We start from the raw sequence: 12,458 nt of genomic DNA on the forward strand, positions 1-12,458 counted from the left end.
CCACTGTGGCTGGATGCGTTTGTTAGGGTACGTTCACATTTGCGGTTTGCGCCGCAGCGTCGCCGCCGCAACAAAACACATGCGTCGTGCGGGCCTATCTTTAACATTGGCGCCGCATGGGGCCGCATGTGCATGCGTTGTGTTGCGTTGTGTTGCGTTTAACGCCGCATGCGGCGTTAGGGCGCACCTGTCTGGGCGCGGCAAACGCAACATGTTGCATTTTTCTGGCGGCGTCGACCTTTTAAAAAACGCATGCGTCGTGTTTGCGTCGTCGATGCGCCTTTTTTCCCATTGACTTGTATTGACAACGCAGACGACGCAAGTACTTGCGTCGTGGTGCGTTGTACGACGCATGCGTTTTCCAATAAAAAATGCAAAACATTGTCTAGACTTTGTCTAGACACAAAAAAAACAACCTATATATATAAAGAAACGAGGGGTTTGCCATTGTCTTTCACAAGTCATCACACAAGACAAGACTGAGAGGAGAATCTGCTTTCCAAACTTGTAAGTATATATTTCTCTTTGCACATTTTGTATTCTGTGTTTTATTTCTTGATTTGTCTATATTTTTGCAATGTTTGGTCTGTGCTATTACGGTTATGGGTTGTTATAGAAAAATTGTTTTTCTGGTTCTGATGTTTTTCTGGGTTAATATGATTGCATTTATTGTCCTTTGAATTTTTTTTTTTTTTTTTTACGTTAGTTTGGGTTTGGTTATGTGTTTTGTTCTTGTGTCATGTGGTTGTTCAATGTATTGATTTTTGCTCATTTTGTCTTGTAAAATTTCTGGTGCATGTTTTTCTAGTTTCTATTGTTGGTAGTAACTGTGTGGCATTTTCTTGGCTCATGTCTTGCTGTGTTTTGGATTCTGCTGTTGGCTTTATTTTTTCTTTCCTTGAGTGTATTTTCTTGCTGGTGGGGGGGCAACATTTATGATGTCTTTGTATTGTATAGTTCCGTGCTGCTATGCCATTATAGTTTCAATTGTACTTTCCCTTTATTTTAAAAAATATCGCTGATGTTTTTACGTCGTTTTCCGTATGGCATATATCTTCCTTCATTGACTGATTGCATTGCGAAGTGTGTAGTATAATTTTTATTTGTTTATATTATTTTTGGTGGTGGCCTTTTTTAAAAATTCCATGTGTTTTCTTTTCTATTTGGCTATGGTTTATCTTTGGATTGCTGTATATTTTTACAGCGGTTGTCCCGTAATGTTTATTGCTTGTTATCTAGAATGGTTTTTATTGCCTTTTGTCTTTCTGTGGTTAGATGTCACAAGATGTTGTTTTTTAGGATCATGTCTTGTTGCAATTGTAAAGTATGGCGTTCATTATTTTGCTCTTTCATTGTACTTTTTGTGCCTGTAATGTTTTTTCCGAAAGTTTTGATATGTACAATTTGGGACATAGGTGTCTATTTTTGCTTTTTGGTTTGGGTCTATTCTTGTATAGTTTCTTCTATTGATTGTCTTCTCTTGCAATGTATGGAGTTGTGGTGTCGCTTTCTTATTTTTGCATTGTCCGATCAGTCAAAAGTCAATTGTGGTTGTTGTAAAAAATTTTGGGCCTATTTTATTGTATGTGCCATATTTAGGTTTAGTTTTGATTTTTTTTTTTTTCATTTTTTCATGCCAGAACAAACGTGCTAGAATGGCCACTGTGTCTGAATCGAGCCAATCGGCGCAGGGGAGTGTGGTGAGTAATTATGTCAATTTCCTTACTATTCGCTGTCATTTGTAGTTTTTAAAATAATTTCTTTATACAATTTTTACAGGCTTCTTCAAGTGAGGGTGAAGGAAGTCAGCGGGAGCAGAGAGGTCAGGGCCAAGGTGTGGCGTCAGGACGGCGAGTGAGTATTTTTTTGTAAACAATTTTTTTTTTTTTTTTTGATTAGCATCCTGCTTTCACTAGGGATGTTTAGTAAGCTTACATTCAAACTTTTCAGGGTAGCAAGTATTGGGGGAAGGAAACAGAGGTGAAACTTACAGAACCAAAACATTCAAAAATACAGGTGTAGAAACCATCAATATGCATATATCAAATGACAAAGGATAGGGCCAAGGTACATATCATGACAGGTGCTGGTGGTTGTTAATATTTGCATATTTGTAACCTTTTCTGTTTGTAATTTTTCTAGGTTTCACAACGGGACCATGGAGTCATTGATGTGGAGCTCCTCATATCAAGCATCCAGGAGCGTGGCCCGTTGTGGGACAGCCGTGACTCCCGGCACATGGACCAGGTGGTGTTGAGGCGTTTGTGGGTAGAGGTGGCAAAGTCGCTGTGGGAGGGCTTTGACATAGCTCCTGCCAAGGACAAAGCCAACTTTGGTGAGTATTGCTGATACGCCGTGCAGATACGTTGCTATGACCCACCATCTTTCCAGGATAAACACAACCGTGTGTGATGCAATAAACGCCCAAAGTTTTGCATCGCACACGGTTGTTTTATCCATTTCAAATGCTACATATGTAACCTTTTTTTTTCTTTTGCATTCACAGTTAAAAGGTTGAGGATCAGATGGCGATCCATCAAGGACCGTTTCAATAAGGGGATACGGGCAGAGGAGGAGCGCTCGAAGAGTGGTGCTGCTGCGGCCAAGTCTGTGCCCTATAAATATTCCAAATGTTTACAGTTCTTAAGACCAGTCCTTGGCCGCCGTCAGTAAGTATTTTGTCCACAAAACATATTGCACAGCCCCATTACAGTGCCCAGCCACATAGCCTACTGCACAAACACATAGTACATTGCCCAGCCACGTACATTGTGCATCCACATAGTATATTGGCAGGTAACAATATCGCAGCCACATAGCACACGTTCTAGCCACGTATCCACATAGTATATTTCCCAGGCACATACTGTATTGCCCATCCATGTAGTCAGCGTAACATATTGGCCATCCACGTAAATGTATCCCTATTAAAATGCTATATAGGCCATTAGTTAATTTTTTGGGTTAAGCGTGAGTCCTTGTAGTCCATGACAGGTTAAGTTCTGAGTCAGGGTAGTTCTGATTGCAGGAATAATGATGAAGTCTCGATCACATGATCCTAACATCATGGTCGTTCCTGCAATCAGATCAGTGAAATCACTGTTTTTTTTTTTGTTATTTTTTATCTTGACATTAAATTTTCAACTATTTTTGCGGCATATAGGCAGCTTCCAGAAAGAGTTTTCGATTACAAAATTTTTGTACCCACAGTGGTATGCGGTCAAAAGGCTTTGGCAGCGGGAATGTTCATGATTGTTATCGTCGGCCCTAATGGTCAGCTGGCGATAACAATCAGAAATTAATTATTGGCCACACAGACTGTGAGACCGAGGATTTGTATTATTGTGTAATGTAATGCTATTTTTATTCCAGGAGTTGGCGTATGGGAGAGGTTACTCAGTGAAGACTAATTTTTCCATTATCTTTTCACAGGACACACAGCAGCACCCTCGAGAGAGCTCGCCCTGCAGAAGCGGTCCTTCATGAATCGCCATCTGATCCATCACAGCCCTCCCACAGCGACAGCAGGCTTGCACCGCCATCTGGAGAACCGGCAGCCGGTACATCAGGTGTTCCCCTGGCCGAGGCCTCTGGCGCACCTTCGTTTGGGTATTCCCGACAGCGCCAGCGGGCCTCGGACAGGCCAACCATGCCCGAATTTTTGCATTTGAGCACGGTTTTCCAGAACTGTTTCAAGGCGTTGAGCGATAACATGGACACTCGTCTGTCCAATATCGACCGGCGCCTTGAAACAATTGAAACCGAGCTCTCAAATCCGGCAAAACATTTTTTTAGTACCATTGCTAAGGGCATGGTGGAACACCTTACGCCGGAACTACAGATTTCAGTGATGCAGGCCTGCAACACTACCTACGTGAGGGCTCTCCAGCAGGCTGGGGTCATGCAGTCAGCGACAATGGCAGTAGTGCCGTCGCTGGCAAGCATGACTCCCACTCCTGCTGGAGAGCCACTCCAGCCACCCCACCGTGGTCCACGTGCCGAGCGACGCCACAACAGGCACCATAGCATAGTGCCGCCGACTCCTGCTCCTGCCATGCCTTCATCCTCCCGTAGGCGTCATCATGCTGGGGGAGCTGCAACAGGACCCAAAAAAAAAAAAAAGAGGAAACACAGACGGGCCCACACAGAGGCTCTGGCTGCTGTTCCAGTGCAGACACCATCTGTCCGTAGGGGCTCGAGTCGCAGTAGGAGCAGCCAGGGCCAAACAAGGCTTGTGTTGCCTCCTCCCTCCCCTACAGAGGTGGCGGTTTCCTCCCCAGTATACCCTGGGGAGGGTTTGGATCTACCATCCAGTCTACTTAACTATGTATCCTCCTCTTCGCCATCATCGTCATCTTCACCATCATCCTCCCCTTCCTCTCCCCATTCCAAAGAAGACACCTACCATTCCCCACTGGTGGCACAGGTGGAAACCCCCTAAGTTTAATAACCCATTTTTTTTTCTGTTTTCCCCCCAATAAAAAATTTTTGTTTTAAAAAACACTATTTGTTATTATTTTTGGTATTATTTTCCAGAATTTATCTCGGCAAATCACACCATGTGCTGTCTACACATATTTTGTGCTTCAAACACCTCATATATGCAATGTCAGACACTATTTTTACAATTTTTAGTTTGCCTTTTTTTGGGTGTCTCTCATTGCTGTATGAGGTGTTCACAAACACTAAAGTGTATGAGGTGTTCACACTTAATGCAGCAGCGAAACAGACAATGATGCAGATCACTGCAGCGTCCGCTGATTGGTCCCTGGAGAGCTATCACAGACATCTCTCCAGCGAACAACGATGCAGAGGCCCACGTGTAACCAGGGTAAACATCATGTTGATAAGCGCAGGGCCACGCTTCAGATATTTACCCTGGTTTCAATTGGAAAACATCGCTGTTATCGTTGCTTATCAGGTAAAACACAAAGATACAGGTCGATCAGACAAACAAGTATATGTAATGTTATGGTATAAAAATGCTATTTGAATCGGTATAGAATTTAAAAACTTTTTTATTTAATATTTTAAAAACAACAGGTTCAAGTTTTTTATAGGAACATTAAATTTGTGAACTATACTTAGATGCATAATTTGAAATATACAAAACCAACCTAAACGGAACTTTTATTGCACATTTAACAGAAAATTACTTTTTTTATATATATTTTTAACTGTCACAGTAGAGGTATTATTGGTGTAGTTACAATCAGAAGACAGCTACACCATTTGATCTTGCCATGACACACGGCCAACATCGGACACAAAATAGGCCGCAAAACGATCACGCATCTGCACAATTTCCACACTTGTCCTCAGAGGATGATCATGGTAATCGGGCAAGGGGTTGGCTATGGGTTCATCCAGTTCAACATTTATTCTCTCTTTAGCCATAATGAAATTGTGGAGAACCACACAAGCCTTCACCACCTCATCCACTGTTTCAATTTTAAGATTAATGGCCGATCCCAATATCCGCCATTTGGAAACAAGGATGCCAAAGGCACACTCCACAGTCCTTCTGGCCCTGGACAGTCTGTAATTGAAAACCCTTTTTGTATGGTCCAAGCCCCGACTGGAGTAGGGTTTCAATAGGTTGGCAGACATTTGGAATGCCTCATCCCCTACCACAACAAATGGCATCGCAGGGCCTTCGGTGTGGGGAAGAGGTCGTGGCTGTGGGAAATTAAAATTGTTTCCATATAATTTTTGGCCCATATCCAACTCTTTAAATGTGCGCGAGTCATTTGCACGCCCAAATGCACCAATGTCCACTGCGAGAAAACGGCAGTCCGCACCGGCAATTGCCATGAGAACAGTTGAAAAGTATTTTTTATAATTGTAGAAAAGAGATCCACTTTTCGCAGGCTTGGTAATCCGAATATGCTTTCCATCGACTGCGCCAATACAGTTTGGAAAATTACACACTTGGTTGAATTTCTGTGCGTTGGCCTCCCAGATTTCGCTAGTAGGGACAGGTAAATATTCCTCCCGGAGATTATCCCACAAAGCGCGGCATGTCTCTGCAATAATTCCTGAAAGTGTGGAGACTTCAATCCGGAATTGAAAATGAAGTGACCTCAACGTTTCTCCGGTAGCCAGGAAACTGCAAAGAAGATAAAGAAATTTAGAATAAAGCACATTATAATTTATAAAAGTACATTGACCATTACAATTTAAAAAAATTAATAAAAAAAAATAAAAAGTAAATACATATCACAGTCATTCAAACAGCAACGTACCGTAGAGTCACCAGCAGCCGTTCCTCTGCGGAAATAGCTCTCCGGAGCTGCGTATCCTGCCTGCTAATGGATCCTTCCACCCGACGCAGAAGATAGCGGAAGCTGTCCTGTGACATCCTGGTATATTCGAAATATTTTTCCCGGTTGTCATTCAGTTCGCCAAACAAGCAATGGTATGCTCCACGACTCTCCCGGACTTCAACTATAGGGTGGATCCAAAAGCGGCGACGACTCCATCTCCGTTTTTCCCTTTCCCTTTCATTAAAACAGGCAACAGCATAGGCATGAGCCAAGGCAAATTCCATCTCCATATCCATGTAGATACTGTTCATGGTTCGCTCCATCATGAATACCAGCAAAATGGGAGGAATTCATCTCTGCCAGGGTATATACACATTTGTTAACACCAACCCTCTTCTAGCCATTGGTGGTTCTTTATCTATTGTGTAGACACTTTTTATTGTGGGTGACAATGACTTACTGCACTAAAAACGCATGCGTCTAAAAACGCTGCGTTTTTTGGTAAAAACGCAACTGCGTTTCAAAAACCCGCAGCGTTTTGCGACGCATGCGTTGAACGCATGCGGCGCAAAACGCTGCGTTGTACATGCGTTTTGATGCGTTTTTGTTTGCGTTGTGCGTTGCGGCGACGACGCTGCGGCGCACAACGCAAATGTGAACTTAGTCTTAGTGGGACTTCTGAACGGAATCATGGCAGAGGCTTACCGAACCATTGACTCACAGCGGAATTGGGATTATAACATTATAAAGCGGACTATTCTGGATTACCATGCTCTCACCCCAGACTCATATGGGGCCAGGTTCCGAGACCCCCCATGCACCACGGGGGGATCGTTTAGGATAATATAAGATTTCCCAGGCATGTCAGAGATGGCTGGAAGCAGAAAACACCTTTAGGGTATGTGTCCACGTTCAGGATTGCATCAGGATTTGGTCAGGATTTTATGTCAGTATTTGTAAGCCAAAACCAGGAGTGGAACAATTAGAGGAAAAGTATAATAGAAACATATGGACCACTTCTGTATTTATCAGCCACTCCTGGTTTTGGCTTACAAATACTGACATAAAATCCTGACCAAATCCTGATGCAATCCTGAACGTGGACACATACCCTAACTGTGGAAGATGTTATACAGGCATTCCTTATAGAACAATTTCTTGCCAAATGCCCAGCAGAGGTACGGGAATGGGTCCGGGAGTGCACGCCGTGTACCGTGGATAGAGCTGCAGCCCTGGCCGATGAAGCCCTTACTATCTGACCGCAATGGAGGTGGCTTCTGGACAATAAACCACGGCCTGATCCCGTGCCCCATCCCCCTCCGTTTATATCTGCCCTTCCACCTAGTCACAAGCCGATGATAATCACGCCTCACAATCCTGGGCCCCAACAGTTCCGACCTCGACCTAGGGGTATCACAGAGAGGAGATGTTATGGGTGTGGGCAACCTGGACATTTGCAGTTTGGCTGTCCCTCAAGGATTTGGAGGGAGCCCCACGCAGCCCCACCTCGCCCAGTGCATCTTGTGCACTCCATTCCGCATGAGGAAGAGCTACCACCGCTCCCACCAGAGTGGACCACCGACCACGGCACCATAGATGTGTGGAGTGTACGGACTCCAGCCTTTGTCCTTTAGCTACCCAGAACAACGGCAACGCCTCCTTCAAGATGTCTTAATTGATGGATACAAAGTGTCAGGATGTAGAGACACAGGAGCATTCCTGACTATCGCTGACCCCAGTGTGGTTCGACCCGAGGAAATTCACCAGGGTCCGGGAATTCCCATTGTCCTGGCGGGGGGTGTCCGCAAATATATACATAAAGCTTTGGTACGTTTGGATTAAGGTTTTGGAGAAAAACTGTCTTGGATTGGAGTTATGGGAGGACTTCCTGCAGATATCCTCCTTGAAAATGACATTGGGGAGTTACAGTGTCATTTTGTGGGAGCAGTCACCCGACTACAGGCCCTTCAAGCACCACGGCATCCAGACCTCACCGGGGAGCAATCTGTTTGGCCAGAAGGTCCGTGGGCCTCTAACTCTTCTGAAAGAACAAATGGTGTGAGATATTGCAGATACCGGAATGCCCATAATTCCCTATGTTCTAGAGTTCAGAGACCATCTCACCCAGCTAGCTACCTTGGATAAAGAACATCAGCGAATCGCCCAGACAAAAAACCTGGTATGGCCATAAAGCCAGGACCCGGGAATTTATGGACAACAAGTGCTCATGATTATTGCAACCCCTACCACTGTACAAGGAACTATAAACAGTGGAGCAATGTGGACTAAAGTGAGCAGGCCAGAGGTCTGTGTAGACTTCATGGCGTGCTCACTTAAGAGGGGAAGGGGGGGAGAGGTTGTGATGATGTGATATGTTATGTGGGTATCATTTTATTTGTATTAATATTTTACTGGTTATCATGGTGTTCTCTCGTAGGATGAGTTATATGCTAATTGATGAATGGCTGTGGTTGCCATCTGATATCAGCCCCCATAGTACTGTATTGTTGTCTTCTCACAGGGTCAGTGAATAATCCTGTTTGCTAATATGCTAATGACATATTGAACTAGCTTGTTGAAACAATGAGCCCCTGCAACCTTCCCCCTCCTGACCTGTGAATGAGGAGGTGAGACACAGAACAGTCCTATGTGGAACTAAAGGTACCGTCACACTCAGCGACGCTGCAGCGATATAGACAATGAGCCGATCACTGGAGCGTCACTGTTTAGGTCGCTGTAGAGACGTCAAAGACAGTAACTCCAGAACGATGCAGGAGCGATCCAGTGACGTAACGGTGACTCACTTATCGTTCTCGCTGGTTGTTAGCTCCATGTAAAACAATGCTGGCGTCGTTGCTTTTGATGTCAAACATGACGATGCACGCCGACCTGACGACCAAATAAAGTTCTGGACAACCAGCGATATCACAGCGGGATCCAGATCGCTGCTGCGTGTCAAACACAACGAGATCGCTATCCAGGACGCTGCATTGTCACGGATCGATGTTGTTCTTGTTGTAAAGTTGCTGAGTGTGACGGTACCTTTAGATGTGTTCACAGCACCTCAGAGAGAAATAAGAGTTTATGGATTGTGTTATCCTCTGTCTGCTGGATTGTTGGACTTTTATCCTGTTACTGAACTGCATCCGGCTTCTGGACTATCTTATTCTTTGTGTGGTGGATTAGGCTACGTTCACATTAGCGTTTCCCGACGCAGCGTCGGGAAACGCAGCGGCGACGCATGCGTCATGCACCCCTATATTTAACATGGGGGACGCATGGACATGCGTTGTGCGACGCATGCATTTTTTTTGCCACAAGCGTCGGGCAAAGAAAACGCAACAAGTTGCATTTTTTTTGCATCGAAAATTTTGGCAAAAAACGACGCATGCGTCGCAAAACGCAGCGTTTTTGCGTGCGTTTTGGTGCGTTTTTATTTGCGTTGTGCGTTGCGTCGCCTTATATATGGACCTTTCATATTTTTGCCTAAATAAAGGTCTTGGAATTGTTCACTCTTCTCTTTCTCTGTTGATTGTGTGATACCGGAGAAGAACCCCGTGACAAGCAGTATTTATTTCAATGAAAGTATTCTGTGTTTATTTCAATTAAAGGACTTTATGTCTTGATTAAATTTGACTATGGGATTAGTAATGGAGATGTCTGATAAACACCTCTCCATTATTAACCTCACAAGCTTGATGTTCAGTGAATATAAAACAACTGACATCAACCCCACAAATATTACCCCTCTTGCCACTGCACCAGGGCAAGTGGGAATACTGGAGGCTAAGCACCAGAATTGTCTCGTCTAATGGATGCGTCGTTTCTGGGGTGGCTGAGAGCTGATGTTCTTAGTCTGGAAGTGGGCCAATATCCATGGTCCTTTCCTAGGCTATTAATATCAGCCTGCAGCTGTCTTTTTAGCCTGTGAAGGTTAGTAAATATAGGGGGGACCCGGGTCATTTTTTTGGGGAGATCTCCCCTATAGTAACCAGTAAATACTAACCAAACAGCTGTGAGCTGATATTGATAGCATGTAAAGCACTGATTAGCACTGATTTGAAATCACACTGACGTTTCTATCTATCATGAAGACACAAAAGAGCACAGTGAGGTCAAAAATACTCTGTTGTAAAATAAAATCACAGTAATAAGCAAGTGCTAGTCAAAAGATGGAAAAAAACGGTATTTAGTTGATACGTTTTTTGCAAAAAAAATGTATACTAAGCTGCTCCACCAATCATCAAGGTATACCCATATAGAGCAGTCCTAACTAATGTATATAATCCCTATCTGATGTATTTGAAAACCTGATCATCTGTATAGTACCTGTATAAGCAGGGTTCAGAGAGGGAATATCCATGTGGACCTGCTAGATGGAACAGCTTTAGTGCAAATGACCCACACGGGAGTGGTGGAACTCCCCAGTCTTGTAGAAACAAGAGAACAATTATAGAACCAGAAACACATGGGCTACTTGCACCTCACCTGATTAACCCCTATGGCGCTGATTGGCTGAACAATAGCTTCTAGCCAATCAGCGCCAAAGGGGTTAATTTAAAATAGCGATCACCGCCCTGCACGCCATCTTTACCTCAGATTTGGCGTGCAGAGCGGTGGTCTAATCCCCTCTGTCACCTGAGAAAAGATTCCATTGGTGGCTAGTGCGATCGTCCCTGTGATCTCCTGCCCTCCTGTGCTGATCTTCGATCTGTGTTGTGCTGTCATCTGCCTGGTGTGTGACTCCTGTGATCACAGCAGCAGCACCTCCCCCACCCCTTCCCCATCCCTGTTCCAGTACCCCCTCCCTGTCCTCCCTGCAGTTGATTTTTTGTGCACTTTTTTGCGCTTTTTTTTCTGTGTGCGGCGTCCTGCGCAGAGCATTTGTGCTCTTCCTGTGTCCGCAGCGCTTTGATCAGTATCGCTGCTGATCAGAGACTGTGCCATGGGAATTTTTCTTTTTTAGCTAGTTAGTGTAGCGGACTTCACAGTCCAAGCGACGTCCAAGTTTTTTTTTTAGAAAAAAATAATAGTTAGTACAGCATAGTTTTAGACATGGCAAGGTAGCGTAGCCGGTGTCACATCGTTAGTGACAACTGATCTTGTTTTAGAAAAAAAAAAGTACAGAGTAGTTTTATAGGTAGGGAGGTAGTTTTTTTTTTTTTCCCCTTGCATAAAAAGTGCATTAGGGGAGCGTACGTCACATTGTTGGTGACATCCGCTTTTCTTTTGTTGAAAAAAAGAACTAGTTGCGTCGAATAACTTTTTAGTGAGTGCATTAGGGGAGCGTCTGTCACATTGTTGATGACGTTTGTTTTTATTTTGTAAAAATGAAATTGTGTTTGATACATTTATTGGGAGGGCATTAGTGTAGTGAATGTCTGTTTTTTTATACAAACTTTTTTTTAATCTGATTTTTCTTTACATTTTTTCTTCTACATTTTACCTCTCTTCTTCTTTTTTCTCTGTTTTGTTATAATAAAGAGTACCCCATACACTAGCCCCACTCATTACACGTGTAAAAGCACCACTTATATACACACCCCCGGGGTTTGGGAAAAATAATAAAAATGGCCCATTCGTCAACAAGGCGCTATTCACCAGAGGAGGCTTACGCCATCCTTGCGTCCGACACGCCATCCTTGCGTCAAATGCGGATTCAGCCAGTGAGGAAGATCCCACATTCCTCCTCCTCCTCCTCATCTGGTGAGGAAGGACCCCCAACAAGGCACCCTAGGACCCAGGCAACTCCTGCAGCAATCGATCCCGTATGGATTGCACCCCCCGAAAATTTTCAGCCCGTCATTCCGGATTTCAGCAGCAGCTCAGGAATCCAGTTTGACACCACTGGCCTCACTGAAATTGACTTCTTCAAATTCTTTTTCAGTGAGGAAATAATAAATCTTATGGTGGCCCAGACGAACCTGTATGCCCAGCAATTTTTCACCCAAAATCCAACGTCATCATATGCCAGATGGACCCCCGTAAATGCAGCAGAAATGATGACATTTTTGGGAATTGTGCCGCATATGGGCATAATAAAAAAAGAGATTTGTCAGTACTGGAGTGCTGATATTCTCTACAGTACACCAGTATTCCACATGGCCATGAAAAGGACATGATTTGAAGGGATCCAAAGATTTTTGCTTTATAGTGATAATGCGCAGTGTCCTCCCCAAAGCGATCCTAACT

General features: G+C 44.0%; 1 protein-coding gene across 1 annotated transcript in view; it reads left to right on the plus strand.

Moving 5' to 3' along the window:
* Nucleotides 1-12,458, plus strand: part of LOC138643426 (putative leucine-rich repeat-containing protein DDB_G0290503) — a 680,657-nt gene that overhangs the window by 361,942 nt on the left and 306,257 nt on the right. Inside the window, exons 19-24 of the mRNA XM_069732336.1 lie at nt 1,641-1,700; nt 1,780-1,854; nt 2,143-2,335; nt 2,507-2,669; nt 3,433-4,434; nt 7,901-8,093. Coding sequence (XP_069588437.1) covers nt 1,641-1,700; nt 1,780-1,854; nt 2,143-2,335; nt 2,507-2,669; nt 3,433-4,434; nt 7,901-8,093 — 1,686 coding nt within the window. The remainder of the gene's footprint in view (nt 1-1,640; nt 1,701-1,779; nt 1,855-2,142; nt 2,336-2,506; nt 2,670-3,432; nt 4,435-7,900; nt 8,094-12,458) is intronic.

Source organism: Ranitomeya imitator, chromosome 6 (assembly GCF_032444005.1).
Source record: "Ranitomeya imitator isolate aRanImi1 chromosome 6, aRanImi1.pri, whole genome shotgun sequence".
Lineage (NCBI taxonomy): Eukaryota > Metazoa > Chordata > Amphibia > Anura > Dendrobatidae > Ranitomeya > Ranitomeya imitator.